At 30.5% G+C, this 24,451-nt stretch overlaps 1 protein-coding gene across 1 annotated transcript in view; it reads right to left on the bottom strand.

The window, feature by feature from the left end:
• The window catches only part of LOC115875067, a 34,838-nt gene extending 11,451 nt beyond the window's left edge, over positions 1 to 23,387 (bottom strand). Inside the window, exons 1-2 of the mRNA XM_030890420.1 lie at positions 23,226 to 23,387; positions 1,141 to 1,303 (exon numbers count right to left, since the gene is read on the bottom strand). Of these exons, the coding sequence (XP_030746280.1) occupies positions 1,141 to 1,303; positions 23,226 to 23,243 (181 nt within the window). The 5' untranslated portion in view covers positions 23,244 to 23,387. The remainder of the gene's footprint in view (positions 1 to 1,140; positions 1,304 to 23,225) is intronic.
• Between the last annotated feature and the right edge of the window lie 1,064 nt (positions 23,388 to 24,451).

Genomic DNA, 24,451 nt, shown 5'->3' with positions numbered 1-24,451 from the left:
ATTTATCACTATACCCATGGAATATTGACATTTCAGATTTTTATAAAGCAACATATTTGTACAAAATGTACAGGTGGTAAATATTGCAAGCCCATTGGTATACAAAAACAACTATTTAAATCTTTGTAAAAGAGTATACCAATTAAATATACTATCATTATTTCCGACCAAAAATTAGTTAATTACGTACTTTTAAATTGTTTTAATTAATAAAGTATTCTAAATAAATGTGGATTTGGCTTAGAAATCAAAATAATAATAAGTTATGAAAATGAAAGTCTTTGTTTTTATAAATAAGAAGCATTCGTCAAAAAATGAAATAATATTTATAAGGTGTTACTTTTTACTACATTGTCTAATACACACACAAAATTCAGTTTTTTAGTATTTGAAGCAATTATTATTAATCAACGTAAACAGTCAATTAATGTAGTTTGAATACTGGGATCATATTAATTGGTCCTCTAACAAAAAATATGTAAACAGTTTTTTTTTATTTTTTAATCAAATAAATAATAATATAATACATTTTGATAGACAATTACATTGTGCATCTGATTCATGTAAAATATATAGGGTGTTCCATTTAAATTAAACAAGTTATTGCCGTTTAAAGCTAGTAATTATTTAAATAACTTTTTGGACATATGTATAAGGTAGTAAATAGTTTATTATTGCAACACAATATCTGATCAATAAATAATCTTCAGTAAATATTTAGTATTAAAAAATTTGATACCCTTGGAGAAATGAAGCCTTAAAATTTTTACTGCAATTTCATAAAATTGAAAATATTTCAAAAACGGTAAGGTTTATGTTTGATAAACCTTAATCAATTTTATCTTTATTTTAATCGTAGAATCTAAAAATAGAATAATATACAGGGAGTTCCATTTAAAAAAAGACAACTATAATATTTTTTACTTATGTGGGAGTGTATCTTGTCAAAATATTTTTAAATTGTAGCTCTAATAGTAATTCAACGAACCCAAAACTTACAATTTGTAAAAATCTAATCGTTTAGCTACAATACTCCGTGTCGTATGTGGTGAACAACCCTGTATAGAATTAGAACAGATGGATATAATAACAACCTCGAAAAATATAATCTAATCTAATGTGTAAAAAACTGATTTTTACCTAGTACCACTCTTTGACGATTATCTATATCTTCCTGCGGTTCTGCTGCGTAGTACTGAATGGTTTCTTCGGCTTCTTCTTGAGGAAGACGTGGTTGTACTCGAATTCTTCTTGCTTGGGCTTCGAAGAGAAGTGTTGAGAGTATTACAAGAAAGGACAACCACTGAAAAAAATAGAAAAAATGTAAGACTTTTTTCATGTCTGTATACACTATACAGGGTATAAAAAATATTGTACCAAAATTAAAAACAGAAAATAGCCAAAGAAATTAAAAAAAATAATAGTTCTGGTTGGAACGCAAAATGTATAGTTCGCTAAACAATTCTCTCGTTATTGGAACGCATTTCTCTACTGCGCATAAGCGTAACCATACCAAGAACCAATCTATGCTGTGTTGGAACAAACCTAATGTAATTATATACCAGATCTAATCTAAAACCAAAATCAAGATATGTTTCAAATAAGGGCTGTAAGGGATGTAAAGACTTATAACAGTCTGTCTGTCCGTCTGTAACATTACTCAAAAACCGCTAAACCGATTTTAACCAAATTTGGTACAAAAATACTGTGGCACCCGAGAATCTGGCTATTAGCTTTTTGTGGGGGTGGGGGGTTGGTAAGGGGGTATGGGAGGGGGTTAAAAATTTTAAAAAATTGTAACTCTAAAATTACAGTAGCTAGGCGAAACGCGGTTTTCAATTTAAAATTAGGAAAAATATTTACAACAAAATTTGTAATTACATCAAAATCAGTCAAAGTCGCAGTTTTTGTGATAAAAAAATTGGAAAAATTCCTTTACTTTGAAACTAAAAGAACTGCCTACCAACTTAATATTAAAATATGTTTTTCTTTTATTTTTATCTATATTATCACTCATTGAAGTTTCATACACTTTTTTTGCACACGGTATAGTCAAGTTTCCAAGTAAATAAGACTGTCACAAGGTATTTCTGAATATGTATTTTATAATTTTAGCACATTTTTTCTGTAACACCATTGTTTTCAGGCATTATTAGGTAACATCACACGAGGTAATCTTGCGTTAAAACTTATGAATATGCATAAAATAATGGCATTCTCTCATTTTACATGCTTTTCAAGACTTAATAAGCCCACAGTCGGTCTTTTTATTCTATTTTTATATAATATTTTAACAAATACAGTATTGTGTTTCGGTTCCGAACTCTTAATTGGAATCGTGAGTTATTTCAAAACCTAAAAAATCTGTTTTTTTTATGTCCGTGTTTTATATAGGTATTGTTATATTTTTTTGCGGTGTGTTTTTGATATTTCCTGGTATAGACTTTACACGAAACCATATCTAAACTATAGAAAAATATTATATAAAAAACCGTTTGTTATTAAATTTATTAAATTAATAAAAAAAATGCTACGACTGACAAACAAAATCGTGTAGGGTTTGTTAGGTTTGCTTTCTAAGTATCTCGCGAGACCAGCGAACCATATCTAGTTGGAATTATACGGTGCATTATCTGGGTATAGTCTATATGTGCACCGAGAGTTGTGCAACTCACGACGAATGGCGTAAAATATTTGCACAGTGCGAGAAAAGAATACAGTGCATTGTGGAAAATGAGAGCTGATGATTGGAGCCTTTTACTCTCGATTAGGGATGGTCATATTAAAAAAAGATCGATATAATTTCAATACTGACATCTAAAAAAATACACATATCAATGCAAGGGGTGAATAAAAACGTGAAACTTCGAGTGAAAAGTGGTAAAGATCACACAATCACGCAAACACCAAGAAACATTTGATTTAAAGCTAAGAAAATCATTATAATAAACTTGATACTATTGTACCTGTGTACCAATATCCTCTGGTTGGGTGCTAGGAAGTTAATTTTCATGCATATTTTTATCGATAGGTTTATGGCTTTTGAATAACGGTCTAGGTAAAGCATCTAGCTCATTGAAAAGATTAATTCACTCGCGGTTTCTTCGCTCGTGAATTAATTTCGGGAGACGATAATGAAATTTTATCGTCGTGTATAAAACAATAATTTTTCCATAGCGAGTTACGTTTTAAAAAATATTCAGAAATTATTATTTCAAGGAATTTATTACGAGTAGAAAAAATATTGTGCTGGGTTGGCGTTGGTTTCTATGTAATTTGACAAATAAATAAAGCTGTCTCTTTAGTTGTCAGTTTTGAGTCAGTATTTTATAATTCTCTTTCGTGTCGATTGCTGATTGAATTGGAGCCAGAAATGGCTCAAAACGAAATAAGTAAATTACAAACAGATTATCAGGCTGAGGCGACAAACGCCATATCCAAACTATTTTCATTTAAATCCCGAATAATTTATGAAAAGGAATACAAAATTTTTCAAAAATGGAAGCAATTGAAAAACGTGCGAGAAGAAATAAAGTTTTTAACCTATCCTCGATGTTAAAGTATCATTTAATCTACCCTTGTGGTTATAGTACTATTTTATGTACTATTTTTGATGCCCCCCCCCCTGATGAAACACCCCGTATGTACAGGGTGTTTCAGATTTTAATCGGGAAAATTTAATAGACGATAGAACTTGCAAAAATAAAACAAAAAGTTCATATCAACTTATAAGATTTAAAGATTCCTTTTCGAGATACAGGGTACCATTAAAATACCAATTATAATATTAATCACCAACAAAATAAAAACACTAATGATTTAGTGCTTTTATTTTGCTGTGTAACACCAAAGGTTCCAACCCTCAACTGTAATAATTAATTACCAGTTAGAATTTAATTTTTTTCGCAAAAAGTAAGCAAGATAGACGAAAAAGTCAGGAGACAAAAAAATAATATTTTTAATTACTAAATCTAAAAATAATATTAAACTTCTAAAAAAGCAGTGGCATGCTTATTTTTTCCTTTAAAATAATTTAACAGTGATGCCCCATCGCCGCTCCTAGCCATTAAACTTAAATCTAATTACATCAAATTAAGTCCCATAGTAAGTATTATAAACGGGTCAAGTTATATCAAAATCGATTAAATTGTTGTATCTCAAAAAGGAAGCTTTAAATCTTACAAGTTGATATGAACTTTTTGTTTTATTTTTTCAAGTACTATCGTCTATTACATTTTCCCGATTAAAATCTGAGACACCCTGTATACAGGGTGGTCCGAATTGTATTCCGGAAACTTCGGCAGCATATTCTGCAGATAAAAATAAGTAAAGAAGTTCGTATAATTGTATGTCCCGAAATGCTTAGTTTCGGAGATACGGGGTGTAGAAATTTCATTTTTATTTAGATTTTTTCCAAATAATTTCTGAAGTAAATAAATAAATAAATAAATAAATAAATGTTTATTCATCGTTGAAGTATACAAACAGATATAAATATAAATATATACTTCTGCAACTCATAAGACTAGTCAGAGAAAAAGTAGAAAAAAAAAGAGAAAAGTACTTAAATTACACCTAAAAATCTAAAAATTCCTTATCCGAATAGAATACATTATTCAATAAGAAACTCCGCAGTTTGTTTTTGTAATTATCCTGATCCAAATTGGGCACAATTTTAGAAATCTTATTAAAACATTTTATGCCTAAGTATGACGGTGCATTCTGACTCACAGTCAGCCTTGAGTATGGTAGATGTAGATCACTGGCAAATCTAGTCTCATGAGAATGATAATCACTGTTTAATTGAAACTTATTGCTGTTAGTATATATATTCAAAATTAATTGATAAATGTACATGTTGGGAAGTGACATTATGTTATGCATTCTAAATAGTGGTCTGCAAGTTGTGTCAGGTGATACATTAAGCATATACCTTAAAACCTTTTTTTGCATGTTGAAAGTTTTTTGAAAGTGAGAGGAGGATCCCCAGGATATCAGACCATACTGTAGGATCGACTGTACTAGGCCAAAGTAAACAAGTCTCAGTATATCCATACTAACATTTGTACGTAGCGTTCTAATTAAGAAGCAAACACTGCTAAGTTTTGTACATAAAATATCTATGTGAATAGACCATGTTAGTTTTTGGTCCAAATTAAGACCCAGAAATTTCACTACGTTATCATTTCTTATTTACTGTCCTTCAACTGCTACATATAGGCTGTAGTCCACACTAACATTTTTTGTAAGAAATCGCATAAGAGCTGTCTTTTGAGAATTTAATATAAGGCCGTTATTAGTGCAATATTTATTAAAATTATTAGAAATCTTATTACATTTATCAATCATTTTATATAAATCTATATCACTTACTAGTGTATTTGTGCGTAACGTCAATATTTAGATGAAAATTGGTGTCTGGGAGTTTTTTGGCATGAGAAATTTGATTTTGATGTCAATATGACTCCTACTGGTAGAGGGCGCCACCTACATGTGTTTTAACTATTTTGAAGCGTAATAACTTTTTGCCCGTAGCTGTATAAAGCTACCGAAGGAAAAAATAAACATCTCTGTAATTTTTTACGTAAAAAATATCTCTTTGTAAAAATCGCTACGAGCAACCATTCTCAAGATATTTAGAATGGAAATAGTCAATACATGCCATTATTAACGAAAAATAAACACCTTGAGTAGACAGTTATTTCACTGAAATAATAAATTTGGGAAATTTTTATTTTTTACAATTAATCATACTTTTTCTGCAAAAAAAATGATGATAAAACAGTTCTTGTTGAACTTTTGGTACAAAAACATTTCAAATTTATGATCTCAGTCTAATAACTATTTAGTTAACATATGTTTAATTTATGTCAGTGATGACAGGTATTGATAATTTCGATTCCAACTATCTCGAGAACCATTATTCGTAGCGATTTCTACCAAGAGACATTTTTTACGTAAAAAACGTCGTAAATGTATATTTTTTTTACTCAGTAGTTTTATACAAGTACGGAGGACAAATTATTACTCTTCAATCCAGTTAAAAAATATGTAGGTGGCGCCCTCTACTAGTAGTAGTCATTTTGACATCAAAATCAAATGTCTTATGTCAAAAACTCCCAGACACCAATTTTAATCCAAATATTGACGTTACTGCAGAAATTATTTGGAAAAAATCGAAATAAAAATGAAACTTCTACACCCTGTATATCTGAAACTAAGCATTTTTAGACATACATTTATACAAACATTTTTACTTATTTTTATCTGCCGAAATTTCCGAAATACAGTTCGGACCACCCTGTATCTAAGGCAATTTTAACAGTTGCTATGAAAAAAAACGTTTTGCCTGTGCCTCTTTTTTACCCTCTCGTCCACTATTTTTTATTTTAAAAGTTGGCAACCCTATTGTACAAACTATACAAACGAATACACAGTATATTATGTATTGATATGAATGACGACACTCAAAAAATAGAGTATGATAAATTTATTAAGTCCTGTCCTGTATACGACACACGGTAATCGCCTTGCGAGACACAAACTTTGCAGGCGTATTAATTATTATTAAAACAATAGCCTCAGGTGAAAGTCATATTTTATACGCATCGCAATAAATAAATTCCGCTTTTGTTTATAATAATATCGTTGTCTCGTTGCTACACTTCAATTAGAAATGTCCGCCGAGAATGAAAATATAAATCGAAGCAAGCTTTATAGCGGCGTGACCTCTGGCGGACAAGCGTGGAAAGTTACGAAATTGGAGAACAGTTGAAAGTCAGCCAAGGGTACCTACGATTAATAGGTAAAAGAAGTAAAAAGAGCAGGGAAAATGCTGTTCAAAAAATAAACACGAGAAAAGATATTAACCTGAATTTTATCGAATAAATCTTCTATTGATTTTTATTTAGGGTTTAGTTGAACTTTTTAGATTAAAACATAAGACAAGTCGCTCTAAAAGCGCAATCAAAAGAAAATACAGTAACTATTTTAATGCTTCATTTCTCTAAGTGTATTTAAGTTTTTAAAACCAAACATTGATTGTACTGAAGTTTTTCGGTTAACTAAATTTTGTGTTGCAATAATAAAAATAATACTACATTATACAGAGTGTCTAAAAACAACTTCAAACTACATTAATTGACTGTTTGCGTTGAAATAATTGCTCCAAATACTAAAAAAACTGTATTTTATATGTGTATTAGTCAGTGTGGTAAAGAGTAACACCTTACAAATTTTATTTTATTTTTTTGACGAATACTTATTCATAAAAACAGAGACGTTCATATTCATAACTTAATATTATATTGATTTCTGATTAAATCCACATTTATTTAGAATAATTTATTAACTAAAACACAATTAAGTATGTAATTAATTAATATTTCGACGGAAATAATGGTGGTAAACTCTTTTACAAAGATTTAAATAGTTTTCTTTTTGTAAACAAATAGGCTAGAAATATTATCGTTTTTAGCACCTGTATATTTTGCAAATTTGTTGCTTAAAAAATCTAAAATTTCAATATTCCATGGGTATATGGATAAATGAAGTCTAAATTACAAGAAAATACATTTTCTACAAAAACTTGAAAGGATAGGTAAAAAATGGTATAATACAATTTGATAGACAATTAAATTGTGGATCTGGTGCACGTAAAATATACAGGGCGTTCCATTTAAATTAAACAAGTTATTGCCGTTTAAAGCTAGTAATTATTAAATATAAATTATTGGATACTCTGTATAAGGTAGTATAATTTTTATTATTTTCACAAAAAAATTAGTAAATAGAAAAACGTCAGTACAATTATTTGGTTTTAAAAACTTACATACACCTAGAAAAATAAAGTATTAAAATTGTTACTGCATTTTCACAAAATCGTAAGTATTTCAAAAACGGTAAGATTAAAGTACGGTAAACCTTAATTAAATTTACATTTATTTTAATCGTAGAAACTAAAAATGTAATAATATACAGGGTATTCCGTTTAAAAAAACACAACGATATTTTTTTATTTATTTGGGACACTCTCACGACTCCGTGTCGTATGAGGATTATGAATTACCTACTATAAATATGCAGTAATTAATCTACGCTAATAATTTTATAGCAGTTCTATGATTTTAAATTTCAACGCATATGAAACAAAAATTGTTTGCTTCCGTTCTAGACTTTTATGGAAGCCTCAAAATGCACAGCCTTGTTGCTAATTATCTCCTGTTCGACATGACTATTTAAATCAACCTACAGGCTGACCTGAATTCAATTTTTGAACGGAAACAAGAACCTTACAGCCCACTTGAACCATTATTCTATCCAAGCTATTAATTGTTTGTTTAACAGCTTCTCATAAAACTCTGCATTTATAGTGGTTTAGTATTTTTTTGATTGCCTTGTAAAGAAATTAAACTTTGTGGGAGTACGATAAATCTATACCTTTCTAATAAAATAGAAAATTGTCTTGGTTACTCTAACCATTAATAGAGTCATAACTCCCTTGTAACATTATTAACAAGAATTAAGATGCCATAATTCCCTCTACAGTTTATATTCAACATAGGATACAACATTTTATTGAACAGTGCTTTCCATAAAATCAATAAAATGAAAAATATACGAAATAATATACATGTACTGATTTCTTTCGAAAATCGACAACTATGAAACTATGAACCCTTCCTGGACACAAACGGTACATTGTGAGACAGGAAATTGTAGAGAGAAACAAGCCCTATAACATAGGATACAACATTTTAATCAACAGTGCTTTCCATAAAATCAATAAAATGAAAAATATACGAAATAATATACATGTACTGATTTCTTTCGAAAATCGACAACTATGACACTATGAACCCTTTCCGGACACAAACGGTAAATTGTCAGACAGGAAATTGTAGAGAGAAACAAGCCCTATAACATAGGATATAACATTTTAATGAACAGTGCTTTCCATAAAATCACTAAAATGAAAAATATACGAAATAATATACATGTACTGATTTCTTTCAAAAATCGACAACTATGACACTATGAACCCTTTCCGGACACAAACGGTAAATTGTGAGACAGGAAATGGTACAGAGAAACAAGCCCTATAACATAGGATACAACATTTTAATGAACAGTGCTTTCCATAAAATCAATAAAATGAAAAATATACGAGATAATATACATGTACTGATTTCTTTCGAAAATCGACAACTATGAAACTATGAACCCTTCTCGGACACAAACGGTACATTGTGAGACAGGAAATTGTAGGGAGAAACAAGCCCTATAACATAGGATACAACATTTTAATGAACAGTGCTTTCCATAAAATCAATAAAATGAAAAATATACGAAATAATATACATGTACTGATTTCTTTCGAAAATCGACAACTATGAAACTATGAACCCTTCTCGGACACAAACGGTACATTGTGAGACAGGAAATTGTAGGGAGAAACAAGCCCTATAACATAGGATACAACATTTTAATGAACAGTGCTTTCCATAAAATCAATAAAATGAAAAATATACGAAATAATATACATGTACTGATTTCTTTCGAAAATCGACAACTATGAAACTATGAACCCTTCCCGGACACAAACGGTACATTGTGAGACAGGAAATTGTAGGGAGAAACAAGCCCTATAACATAGGATACAAAATTCTAATGAACAGTTCTTTCCATAAAATCAATAAAATGAAAAATATACGAAATAATATACATGTACTGATTTCTTTTGAAAAAAAGTGGGTCACTCTGTATATGGACACAGTTTCTTTTATTTCGTGTTAAGAAACGTTTTGACATATATCTCGATAATTTTTAGAATTTTACACTTGCATGATTCTGAATTGTTCTACTAAACAAAAAATAACATACTTTGTGTTGTTCAATGGTTGATTAACTCTCGAAAGGTTGTTTTATTTTGTTTTGGGCCATTTACTTTGTAGTATGTGGTCAATTAAAATAAATACATATGTCCATTTAAGAAAATTAATTCTTTTTTAATTCAATACTAGCAGTAGTAGAAGTTACTACATCAAACTAACAAAAATACCTAAGCTAAAAAGTGTTAAAAATGGCTTAAAGTACATTTTTAAGTATTCTGAAACACTCTTTAGTATATTTTTAGACTAATAAATAGTGTTTGAATAAAATTAAATAATAAAATTAATTCCTTCACTGTTGCGTCCTTGAACTTTTCACTTTTATCGATTAAATCAGAACTATTCATGGTACTTCTAAGTAATCCGTACCAGCGAAAAAGAAACTAAGAATAGGGATGTATGCATCGATATCGATACATGAAAATATCGATAGGTTATGAACACATCGATATTTTCAAGACTGGCAGTTTAACATAAATATCTGGACTCGCCATGATCTCTTTTCTGGTCAAAATAATTCGAAAGTAGTACTTTAAAACACTTTAAAAACATGTAGGTGACGTCCCGTCAAGTGGAGTCATATTGACATCTAAATCAAATTTCTCATGCCAAAAAACACCTAGAAACTAATTTTCATCTAAATATCGACTATAGTTCAGAAATTATAAGATAAAAATGAAAGTTCTACACCCTGTATCTCCAAAACAAAGCATTTTGGGACGTGAATTTATAGCAAATTTTTACTTATTTTAATCTGCAGAATATGCTTCCGAAGTTCTAATGCACATTCAGCCAAGGACACTCTGTATATATCATTATAATATTCTATGTCAAAATATTTCAGTAAGCAGTTCAAGGCCGATTTTAAGGAACCAGGAACAACATAAATTTATTCTTAAACACCTAAAGTATTTCTCTTACGAAATCTCATGTTCACTGTCCGGTGGTACTCTATAAACAACTGCTGTTAAATTCTATTTACAGACGTGTTTGGATTTCCTGCATAGAACCACACGCTACTGGAATAATAAACGATTTTTCTTCATATGGTATAAGCGAAAGTGATACAGAATAGGAAAAACATACAAAAATTTCGCCATTAAATCATTCAGTAGATCCAGTCAATTTACAGTAGCATTCAAAATAGATTATCTCATTTTTTTCAATTAGATTAAGCAATATAACCAAAGATATTTAAACTCGAGTTTAAATATCTTTGAATATAACTAATTCATAACAGCTTCATAAGAGGAAAATAATTTTTATGTGTCTGATTATACTGTTTCCGACTATTTTTTATGAATTCATAGTTATACTTGCCTATTGTGATTGTTTTCCTGATCGTTTTTAAGGCTTCTTGACTATCGGAAAAGATGGCTAATTCTTGTTTCCGATAGATAGTCTGCCAGTGACTTATAATTGCATTCACAGAACTTTTTGACGTTTCTCCTGATCTGATTGAATTACAGTTTCCTGTCAGTATATCCACCACAATTTTAACAATAATAATTAAATTAGAAAAAATAATATTCTCAAAAAAGGAAAAAAATATATTTGTTAGAATATACTACTTGTATATCATCAAGGAACTAAAATTAAATATTTTTTTAAAGAAAAAAGTAAGAATGTTCTTACTTTCACAGGCAGTCAACGAGAACTAATGACCAAAAGAAGTCTAGAAAAAGTGTGTGCAAGGTTGCCGTATACATAGGAGAAAAAAAAACAAGTAAATTTTTAATTGATCTACAACGACTGAATCATTGGTTATAGTTATAAAGAAATTCGTCTATAATACTGATAATTGGTTTTACAAGAAATTAAAAATCATTGAAAGAATGTAATATTAATTGACCATTGTAGAATTGATTTTGTAAAAATTGTTCATTAAACTATACATTTCTTAAGTATAGTATATACCTTTTTGGCAAATTTATTTCTTGGATAAATCCTGGTTACATTATTTGCCAATAACTGGCACTGAAAAGTGTTTAAACGGTCTCGGTAGAGGCAGTACTGGGAATACCAAAATGAATAACTCGTAATTTTTATTTTCCCAGATAAAAAAAACGAGATTTGTTATGTTATATGACATAAATTAGTATTGATTGACGTATTCAATTGTTTTTGGCCACTTCCTGTTTCACCGGAAATGACTACAACTTTTGATTTTTAAGACACCCTCGGTATATTTTTACTTTATTCGATAGAAAATAACACTCTGATTAGAATGACATATCATATGTCAACTTTTGACATTTTCGCTTTAAAAAAATTGTATTTTAAATTTCAATCTAGAGTGCTATGGCTATGTTAAAACACTAATTTTCAATCAAGGAGACTTGGAAAAATAAAATTGATCGTGTCTTGTCCTGGACTGTTAAAAGATGCCCAAATCGTATTTTTAATCATATCTCAATTTTTTCAAAAGGATCGAGGGTGGATCATTGGAATATTTAGAAAAAGCATTTTTTTACGAATAATTTGGTACCACACACTTGTTATTCCGAGTCAAATTGTCCAAATCTACCAATAATCGTACTGACCTACTAAAGACAAAATTTCCTACCTAGTCTCCTGCAAAACCTACTACATTTAGTAGAATTCCCACTGACTCGGCAAAACTGATCTCAACCATTAATATAATTAGAGCTTATCTATAATCCTTTTCAACAAAACAATTTGTTATTTTTTCATAAAAAAACATTACCTAAACTCACGAAAATCTTGCTCGAGGTTCTGAAATATCTGAAATCTCACATTTATCTAAAATATTCGATCTCCAACGTGACACAGGCTATTCTGGGTTCAACCAATGAACCGAGTGAACCCAGAACCACGAGGGCGTGGTTCGGTGCAGTCTGTGGACTCTGTGGGCGACCGGACCCATTTTTACCGGTGACCTGTCACTCGTAAGTCACCGCCGCGTGACTGTGTGCGATATTAAACAACTACGGTGACCTTTGCCGGTGCAAGGAGGTTGTGAAAGAGTGGATTTCATGAATGGGGTTTGTAGAAACGTTCGCATTAGACATTTTAACCGCCATAGATATTAGAAGATTTAGATGAGATGGAATAAAGCAATTGAAATAATGTTTTTTGATATATTTTAGCCTTTGATTGAAAAGATTAAGGCGTATTAATGCATTAGAGACCAAATTGACATCATGAAACCCCCTTTTTGGAGTTCTGTTTGACATTTTAATTGATATATTTGAATTTGATTTAAAATTTTGCCGATATGGTGTGTTTCTCTGAGCTTATTTTATTTTATTTGTTATTTATTCTGCAATTGGTTTTGTTTAAGGATAGTAAATCTAAAAGAATATTAATTCAGAACTTTAATTAATAGTGACATTACTGCGAATTGCAGAAAAAAGAGACTGTAAAATAGTTAGTTGTCAACCGATCTGTCGATTCTTCTTTAGATTTAACCACTAATCAATTTAAGGATTTTTTTCAAAAACTTCTTCTCTAAAATTTGAACACCCTGTAGCTCAAAACATATACCAGGTGTTTTTCAAAAGTGATTCACCGTTCACACAAAAAACGAGATTTGGTATGTTAGTATATGACATAAATCAGGATTGAGTGACGTATTCAGTTGTTTTCGGTCACTTCCTGTTTCACCGGAAATGACCACAACTTTTGATTTTTAAATGACACCCTCGGTATTTTTTTACTTTCGATAGAAAATGACACTACATATATGTCAACTTTTGACATTTTCGGATATGGTTTATTTGAAATTGTAACATGCAGTTGATGTAACAAGTGTGTGGTACCAAATTATTCGCAAAAAATACTTTTTCCAAATATCTTAATGATCCACCATTGTTCCATTTGAAAAAATTGAGATATGATTAAAAATAAGATTTGGGCATCTTTTAACCTGTCAGGGCAACACACGAAAAACACTAGACGATCAAATCTATTTTTCAAGACTCCTTGATTAAAAATTAGTGTTTTTGACACAGTCGTGGCACTCTAGATTGAAAGTTGTAATTATTTCCGGTGAAACAGGAAGTGACCGAAATCATATACTAACAAACCAAATTTTGTTTTTTTATCTGAAAAAGTAAAAAAAATTTACAGGGTTGTTCACCACATACGACACGGAGTATTGTAGCTAAACGATGAGATTTTTACAAATTGTAAGTTTTGGGTTCGATAAATGACTATTAGAGGTACAATTTAAAAATAATTTTACAAGATACAGAGTGTCCCAAATAAGTAAAAAATATCAAAGTTGGAAAGTTGGAACACCCTGTATATTATTACATTTTTAGTTTCTACGATTAAAATAAAGGTAAATTTGATTAAGATTTATTATACTTAAACCTTACCGTTTTTGAAATATTTTCAACTTTGTGAAATTGCAGTAAAAATTTTAAGGCTTCATTTCTCCAAGGGTATCAAAGTTTTTAATACTAAATATTTACTGAAGTTTATTTACTGATCAGTTATTGTGTTGCAATAATAAAAATAATACTACCTTATACAGAGTGTCTAAAAATTTATTTTAAATAATTATTAGCTTCAAACGGCAATAACTTGTTTAATTTAAATGGAATACCCTGTATATTTTACGAGAATCAGATGCACAATTTAATTGTCTATCAAATTATATTATACCATTTTTTACCTATCTCTTTAAGTTTCCATAGAAAATGAATTTTCTTGTAATTTAGAACTTATTTATCAATATACCCATGGACTATTGACATTTTAGATTATTTTTAAAGATGTACAAATTTTTAAAGAGTACAAATATTAATATTGTCGATATAATTCGTTTATTTCATTAAAAAATAAAAAAAAACTGTTTAAATATTTGTTAAAGAGGATCAGTTAATATGATTCCAGTATTCAAACAACATTAACTGACTGTTTGCTTTGATTAATAATAATTGCTCCAAATACTAAAAAACTGAATTTTGTATGGGCATTAGACAGTGTGATAAAAAGTAACACCTTAAAAATGATATTTCATTTTTTAATAAATGCTTATTTATAACTACAGAGACTTTAATTTGATAACTTATTATTATATTGATTTCTGACTCAAATCCACATTTATTTATAATAATTTAATAACGAACACAATTAAGTATGTAATTAATTAGTATATGGGCGCAAATAATGGTGTTATATTTAATTAATGGTATACTCTTTTATAAAGATTTAAATAGTTTTCTTTTTGCATACAAATGGGCTAGTAATATTATCGTTTTGCTAAAAACGATAATATTACTAGTCTGTACATTTTGTACATTTGTTGCTTTAAAAACAATCTAAAATGTCAATATTCCATGGATATATTGATAAATGAGATCTAAATTATAAGAAAATGCATTTTCTACGAAAACTTGAAGGGATAGGTAAAAAATGGTATTACAATTTGATAGACAATTTAATTGTGCATCTGATTCTCCTAAAATATACAGGGCATTCTATTTAAATTAAAGGAGTTATTGCCGTTTGAAGCTAATAATTATTTAAAATAAATTTTTAGACACTCTGTATAAGGTAGTATTATTTTTATTATTGCACCATAATAACTGATCAATAAATAAACTTCATTAAATATTTAGTATTAAAAACATTGATACCCTTGGAGAAATGAAGCTTTAAAATTTTTACTGCAATTTCACAAAATTGAAAATATTTCAAAAACGGTAAGGTTTAAGTATAATAAACCTTAATCAAATTTACCTTTATTTTAATCGTAGAAACTAAAAATGTAATAATATACAGGGTGTTCCATTTAAACAAATACAACTTTTTTCAATATTTTTTATTTATTTGGGACACTCTGTATCTTGTAAAAATATTTTTAAATTGTAGCTCTAATAGTCCTTCAACGAACCCAAAACTTACAATTTGTAAAAATCTCATCGTTTAGCTACAATACTCCGTGTCGTATGTGGTGAACAACCCTATAACCAACCTCTATAGAGGTGGGCCACTTTTGAGAAACATCCAATATAACTAGATCTATAAATATAAATCAGAGAAATATGCTTCAGCATAAATGAACTCAAATATATTATATATGTTGTTTTTACATAATAAGGAAGTCATTTTTAAATAAAATGCAAATTTTTATGGCATTTCTATTTTAAGCTTTCGATTCCTTGTTTCTTTTTTACCATTCTAAAACTCTTTGACTAATTTATGACCCTACTTAACACAAAGTAGGTCACAAAATACCTCCTTATCAAGTTCTTCCATTTTATTAATATGTTTTGATAATTAACCAGACTCAATAGACAGGTATTAATGTTAACCATAAGCCGATGATCAAGAAAAGGCACGCCTTAACACATAATTATGCTTTTTATAAAATTTCGCATATATTCTCTTCAGTAACCTGATTCCAGCTCGCCTTGGACGAGTTTATGTTACATAAAAATATTGAGTTTAATAATAAATAAACAAAGCATTTAAAATGGATTCCTTTAAAGGAATGAGTTGCTTTTTATTTCAGAAACATTCAATATTGGGTTTACTGTTTTTATTCCTGGTAAACATTGCAGTAAGGAAGTTCTTCTCTTCAACATAAAAAGACTCAGAGCAAAAAGATGTATAAAATTCATCACAGAACTTCAATACGCTGATGACTGCGCTCTAGTGCCTTTGGGCCTTAAGCTAAACATCGATAAAACTAAAATCATGTGCACTCTTTCGGAAAATCACAACAATACTATAAAAATCGGAGAAGAACTATAAGAACTTTTCAGTCACACTTCTGATGCGTGTCAAATACTCTTCAGCGAGTAATGGCAGTAGTAGTAGTCTTTTGAACAGGAGCTTCTTTATGGTTCACTTAATATCCAAAATGTAAAAAAGTATAGAAAATAAACGATTAATAATCATTCCAGGCCCTTAAGTCATCCAAATCACCAAAATTCACAAAAAACTCAGTTCACTACATTGTTAGGTGGTACTAAGTTAGCCGAGTCAGATAGTTATAAATAAATTAAAAAGTATCTCCATCATTTTAAAACAATCAAGTAAATTTTAATAAATATTTTAATCACTTCAAATTCCTTTCTGGACAGAATAATAATATCGGATTACACATTCATAATTAACTTTCACTTAGACTGATTGTTTAAAATAGTTTCTTATAGTTTTATTCATGCCATCATTGTTTAATTATAATAGGTACTCAACATATATGGAGTTGGCATAAATCATTATCTACAGGGTGAGTTTCCTACGATGTTCTCTATGGGTATCTTGGAAACTACTGGAGATAGAGAGTCGGTTAAATGGGGAAAGAATTGCGGTTTCGTGGGGTCACAAATAGCCTTTCAAATTTTTGAAAAAGTTCATGGCTTACTAGATATTTCGAACAAAAAACAAATTTTCGCTATTTTAAAAATTGTCCGTAATTCCATTATAATCTATTTTAGACAAAAAGTTTTCAGATAAAAGTTGTAGATAATCACATATCACAACCCTAACGACTTCATCAATAACGTCTTTTTTAAGCTTTTCAGCGATATAAGCTATAATATGTTTTTTTTTTCACAAAATTACTGAGTTATAGCCAATTCATATTTTCTTGACTAATTTCACTTAGTTAGCCATGGAAAAATGTTTAATCGTCATTGCTCTCAGAAATGTAAAACTGTCACATCCAAATTTTGTAAATTAAAATAAACAAAAATTGTAAATATGCATTTTTCAAATGAAGAAAAGCGTGTAGGATTATTGGTTCAATTTTTCTTGGCCATACTGTTTCGAGGATACGTTGACCGGTGAACGTTACTTACGTTCTGTAGAGAACGGTTTTCAAGACATATTAGAAAAGTTAAATTTAGATATTCGCGCATTAATAGAGTGGTTCCAACATGACTTTTATTATGACACATCACCACCCCCCCCCCTCCTGTTAATGGTTAGCATATTTATGGTTAGCATACCCCAGACGATATATGCTTATATTAATTCAGTAAGAAATAAAAAGCATATTGTAAATATTTATTTTATAGAAACTAATGAAAGAACATACTTTATATGCAAAATTGAAAAAAAAAATGCTCTCAGACAGATGCAAGCTTCGAGTGGCTTGACAAAGAGTGTCATTAATGCATAGATTTCACTTTCTACACATTGAATAATTTAAATAAATTTAAAACAGATGCCTATAATTGTATGTAATAATAACTTATTAGATTAATCAAAAGCCTTGAAGTCAAACTATACTATACATATAATGTTTATATGTCTCTCTTTATTTCTTAATAAATTTAAAAGAAATTAATTTATTTTTAGGAATTTTTACAAATTAAATATGAACTCTCTTCAACAATCTTCTATTATTTAGAGCAGCTTTTATTTATTAAACTACATAAAAACTCCCATAAAATTCCATAGATTTATAGTCCTTTCAATTCTATAATAACCATCTATGTTACTTTAAAGTACAAATATTTAGAACACATAAAATAGCTTTCTAAACATATAACAATAACAATTTTTTATTGCTTGATTTACTTCAAAAAAGTGTTTTGAATTAAACTATAAGTTCCTCATTAACTTTCACCGGTATCATGTGAAGTATTATATTATTACGCATTAATTAGTAATGTTACTCGTTAAAACACACACTAAAACTAGTTTATTAATTGGCTGGCACGTAATCGTAAACACCCTGTTGTTTTTCGTGTTGTATTTCGGAGACAAGAATGATATAACAGCTTCCTAAGTATGTAACGTATTATTTACAGAGGCAATATCACTTTCCATTTGTTGTCTTAATTTTCCATAGAGGAAATGTTAGAAATAGCATACGATCGAAAAAAAACGGCGTCAAAGAAGGCTGGGGAATGAAAATCGATGATATTTTTGGCTTGGTCAATATCTAGACGTCATTTACTAGAAATCTATATCCAAATTTTTTTTTTTTTGAATTTTGAACTACGCCATTTAAAAATCAGTTTTATATAGCTCTAAAAGCCTAAAAGACTCATGGCTTGATTGGTTATCTTTCTCCATTTGTTTCTGTCTTTCGCCTTTATTCTCCACCCATCCACTCTTGTCCTTCTCAAGTCCTCTTCAACATCCTTTTTCCATCTGGTTCTCGGTCTATCCCTCCTTATCTTTCCACCAATTTCACGTTTCATTATCATACTAGGAATTCTCGCTTCAGCCATTCTTTTAATGTGTCCCAGCCATCTCAGTCTTTGTGCTCTTGCTACTTCCGTTATACTCGGTGCCGATATAGATGCTTTAATTCTTCATTTGTTCTTCTGGTTCATATGTTGTCTATCTTCTTTCCTCCAAAAATCTTCCTCAGTATTTTTCTTTCCCAAATCTCTAGCCTCGAACTTTCCGTTGCATTAAACTTCCACGTTTCACATGCATACAGCACTATTGGTCGTATCATTGTTTGGTACATTCTTATTTTTAAACTTCTACAGATGTTCTTACTCTTAATAATTTGTAGTGCGCTAACACATCTATTTCCTGCACTTTTTCTTGCCATAATATCTTGAGTTACATTCGGTTTCTTTAGAAATACGGCTTCTAGATATGTGAACGTATCTACTTCCATATGGAATTTTGAACTATATACACCATTTAAAAATCAGTTTTACTCAATATAAAAATAAATTACAATCTTTTTAAGGCCAACAACATTAAAAAGTACAGAAGAGTACAGGCCAAGTAAATAACGTCTAGGGTCTGACCTCGCCAAAATTGTTATCGATTGTCATTCCGCAGCCGTCTTTGACGCCGTTTTTTTTTTGATCGTATGGGATAATATCATTGAGATGTATAAAAATAGATTAACCAATATACATTGATTTGATTTTACCTAAAATATACAAACAAAATGTAAATAAACCCTTTGTTTGTTTACAGTGTGACTTGACCACAAACTTAATATAATCCTTAATTCAAGATTTCAAAATGCCATTGACGTACTTTCAGAATCTTTATATAAACAGAAAAAGAGTGTTAAATAATAAATAATTCTATTTACACTATCAGACAAAAGTAGAGAAACTTTTTTTAAAACTCGTCGGATTTCAAAAACCCCCAATATTTAAAATAATATTTGTTTTAAACATATTTCCTTTTAGCAATACCATCATTTTTCGCCACATTCCAAATTTATCTTATTAGGTGTTTATTTCTAATATGAACACAAATATTTTTGAAGGGATATAAATAAAGAAACCAACATAAAAATTGACCATACTTAGTAGTTATTTGCTTAATGTGAAAACTGTTGATATTCGCGGAAAACGCCGAAAATATTTGTCTGAGGATCTTCGCGAAAAAATAATCAACGCACATCGGAATGGTGTACGGCAAATCGACAGAAGCACAATGTTTAATTTGCATAAGTCTGTCATTAGCAAAACGATTTCCAATTTCAAAACTTGCAATTCCTTAAAGACTATTAACTTAAAGAAAACAACGAAAAAAATTGAAATAATAATTAAAAAATCGCCATAACTAATCCGCATAAATCGGCAAATCAAATTTTGAGTGAACTATCTGGTGTCAATATAAGGTCTAAGACCATCCACAGAAGGCTAAGGGAAGCAGGATTATTTAGCAGAAGAGCAGCCAAAAAACCACTCATTAGTAATGAGAACCAGAAGGCCCGACTTAACTTTGCAAAAAAATATTTGCGCTGGTCGGCGAATTACTGGAAAAAGGTCCTGTTTTCAGATGAAAACAATTTCAATATATTTGGATCCGATGGCATATAGTGGATACATCTCCCAGAAGGGAAAAGATTTGATCCAAAATATACCAAGGCCACTGTAAAGCATGGTGGTGAATCTTGCATGGTTTGGGGATGCCTTTCGGGCTATGATATGAGACTACTGCATGCAATAGAAGGAACAATGGATCGATTTATGTATTTGGACATCTTAAAGAAAGTGATAATTTGCCTTTAACCTGGATATTTCAGCAAGATAATGATCCGAAGCATAAATCGAAAGTTTTACAAGAATGGTTTTTGTCTGAACAAATTAGTGTTATGGATTTTCCTGCGCAAAGTCCAGACCTTAAACCCATTGAAAACCTGTGGGAGGAACTAGATAGCCGGGTAAGACAAAGTCACATTAGCAATAAGAAAAAATTGATAAGAATTTTGAAAGAGGCCTGGAATTCCATTGAACCATATACCATAAGAAAACTGGACCATTTGGACTCCATGCCAAAGCGATGTCGTGAAGTTATAGCTAATTACGGTTACTCTACCCATTATTAATTTTATTAGGTTAGCAACAACTATGTACTTGTAATTTTTATGTTAGTTTTTAGTTTCTCTATTTTTGTCTAGTTTTCGTGAGGCTTCAGTCACTGCGTTAACAAGAAAGACACAATTTTAAATATTCTACTTTTGTCCGATATAAAAGTATCTAAAAATACGAAGGCTACACCATAATTGGAAAATTGGTTGGATTATCTGAAAATGATGATGATGGTAATATTATCTCTATGATACAGATACAATATACCGGCACCACTGCAAGCTACTGTCTAAAATACTAACTTGTAAAAGGTTGTGATTTTTTTTGTTGTAAATTGCACAAATATTATATATGTTCAAATATATTTGCCATTTTACCGAGTTTTTATTTTTATTTATACCAATAAAACCAGACATATTTTTTGGCATTTAATATGGAATTAGAGCATATCAACTTTCTAAATAACATAAAATAAAAAATCAAACTTGTATCACTTTCAATATTATTTTGATTAAAAAGACTAGATATAGACTAAAAGATTAGATATTGTTAACTTCTTAAAAGAAATTTACTGATGAGAACTAGGTCTCTCTTTTTTTGAAGAAAAAAAATTTGTGTTTCCTAAATTAATTTTCAAAGAAAGTGAAGTTATACAGGATGTAATAAATATGCGGCTCTTTTGTCCGACGCACATGGGAAGTGCCATAACGACTTCCCAAGTGATTCTCACGTACACGTATCACTTTCCAATCCTTTTACTGACATTAGGAAACAGTAAGAGCCCGTTCTAGCTAATTAGTTCAGTTTTAACGCCAATATCGAAAAAAACGGCATCGTAAAAGGCTGAGAAATAACAATCGATGATAACTTTGGCAAGGTCAAGCTCTAGACACTTGGCCCGTACTCTTCTTTATTTTTTTCATTGGCACTTACTTAGATAGTAATCTATACTAATATATAAAATCCTGGTTGATTCTAGGGTGTAGAGGTTCAATAAGAAGAGATTTCTCGAAATTCCAGTTCCAAGGGGGTGAAACCACCTCTCAAATATTACAATATTTTTTATTTAAAAAACGGTCAAGTTTCCGAAAAAACGCTTAAACACGTATATTTTATTTTATTCTTTTTAAACATTTTAAGATTTTTTAAAAATGTATACAGGGTGTTTCGAAAAAACTGATCATTGATTAATCACGATCCTGCTTAAAGCGCTTGACGTCAAAAGCTGATTTTTGGAAAACGGATTGACTTTAGGGTGTAGAGGTTCGATAAGAAGAGATTTCTCCAAACTCGAATTCTAAGAGGGTGAAACCACCCCTCAAATATTAGTATATTTTATTTAAAAACCGGTGAGTTTTTCAGAAAAACTCTTAAACACGTATATTTTATTTTACATATTTTAAGATTTTTAAAAATTTATACAGGGTGTTTCATAAAATATTACCATTTAGTAATCACGATTCTGCTTAAACTGCTTGACGTTTAAAGCTGATTTTTGGCCAATGGATAGACTGTGGAGTGTAGAGATTCGATAAGGAGGGGTTTCTAGAATCTCAAATTCCAAAAGGGTGAAAACGCCCCTCAAATATTACAATATTTGTTATTTAAAAAACGGTTAGTCTTTCGGAAAAAAGCTTGGACACGCGTAATTTATTTTGTTTTTTTACATATTTTGAAATTTTTAAAAATAATCATACAGGATGTTCCAAAAAGTTGGGTAATTGATTAACCACGATTCTGCTTAAACTGCTTGACGTAAAAAAATTATTTTTGGTAAACGGATTATTTTTCGAAAGGATTATTATTCCAACGGGATGAAACTACCCCTCAAATAAAATTATTATAAGTTATATAATAATATCTCCATATTGTTTTTTCTCATGCTGACATAAATGTGAGAAAATTTTATCCAGTTTGTATGTTAATAAAAATTCTTGCTTTGCTTTATCATCACCATTACAAATGATTAATTCGACGCGAACGAAGTCGCCGGGTACACGCTTTATATAAACTTTATACCCTTTATAAAATATTTGAACATTCACCCTGTAAAATATTGGACACTAAGTCATAAACACCCTGTCTAATAAATATAATAAGTACTCACCGACAGTCTCATCCTCATTATTCCTGATTTTTCTCCGAAAACTACCGAAAAAAAAGTTTAAAAATGGTACAAGTTAACTAAGGCTATCACGAAAACACCCTGTATACGCGCTGGGTACGATCGACAGACAACAGACCGCGTAAAAGCGACAGTACTTCAGTGCACGGGCGGTACCCCGGTCGATTCCTTTTATAAACTCTGTTCTGTGGTGGTACGGTGCAGAGGTACCATGCTTGAGTCATTTCGTTCGGCTAGCAGGGAAACGAACTTAGTAAAAAAGAAGACAGGGTTTTTTTTGATATCCTGTACCAAGAAGAACCAGTTTATTTTGATTTGGATCAATGAGAAATAGCGCAAAAATTTGGTTATACCACAGAAAAATAAGTCAAGCTAGAAAAACACTAAAATATTCGTTCTTTTTTTTATTTTTTCTAATATCATGGTCCTATCCATGCTGTAATTTTTGTGGTCCATTTGTTGGCCATCCTTCTTGCCAGGTGTCCTGCCTATTGCCACTTGATGGATTTGATTCTCTGAATGACATCGCCTGGGTCTTTTGTCGTATCCACTCTATTCTTTTACGGCCTTTCTTGGGTATTCCCAGCATATTTTGTTCTACTAAGCGTTGTGCGACCTGCAGTTTTAAATGTCCAGGTCTCACATGCCAAGGACTGGTAGTACACATTGGTGGAATGTTTTCTTCTTTAGATAGAGTGGCATTCTATATTTGAATATTATTGAGTTTCTTCCATAACTACTCCTATTAGTTGTCTCAAATACATATATTCTTCTACTATTTCAGTCTTGTCTTTTCTGCCTACTAGTTTGTTGTACATTACTTTAGTTTTTGCTAAATTTATTTTGAGATCTACGTTATTTCTTTGGTTGTATTCAGTTCTTCTTCCCCTAGGAAATGCAAGACCTTGTCGTTGGTGGAGAAGCTTCTTGTCAGATGCTGGAGGAGTCTCCTCTAGCACTTTGGCTCGGTCTAAGAATCATCTCATTGTCTTGTACCTGGCTGTAGTGTCATGGCCAGGGAATTGCACCAAGACATATAACGATGCCGGTCCATCATACCAGGCCCCCTCTACTGACTGTGGTCATGTCTCGCGGGTAGAGGGTGTGGGGGGGGTCTTGGCTTAACCGCCTAGACCAAGAGGAAACAAACTCACCAAAAACCTAAATCCTACGATAGCGGGACCAGGTCAAAGGGATGCGTGGCTAGA

Source organism: Sitophilus oryzae, unplaced genomic scaffold (genome assembly GCF_002938485.1).
Source record: "Sitophilus oryzae breed Bouriz unplaced genomic scaffold, Soryzae_2.0 scaffold_1018_pilon_pilon, whole genome shotgun sequence".
Lineage (NCBI taxonomy): Eukaryota > Metazoa > Arthropoda > Insecta > Coleoptera > Curculionidae > Sitophilus > Sitophilus oryzae.
The sequence above is the reverse complement of the archived record's forward strand: the minus strand, read 5'-3'. Positions and strand labels throughout refer to the sequence as shown.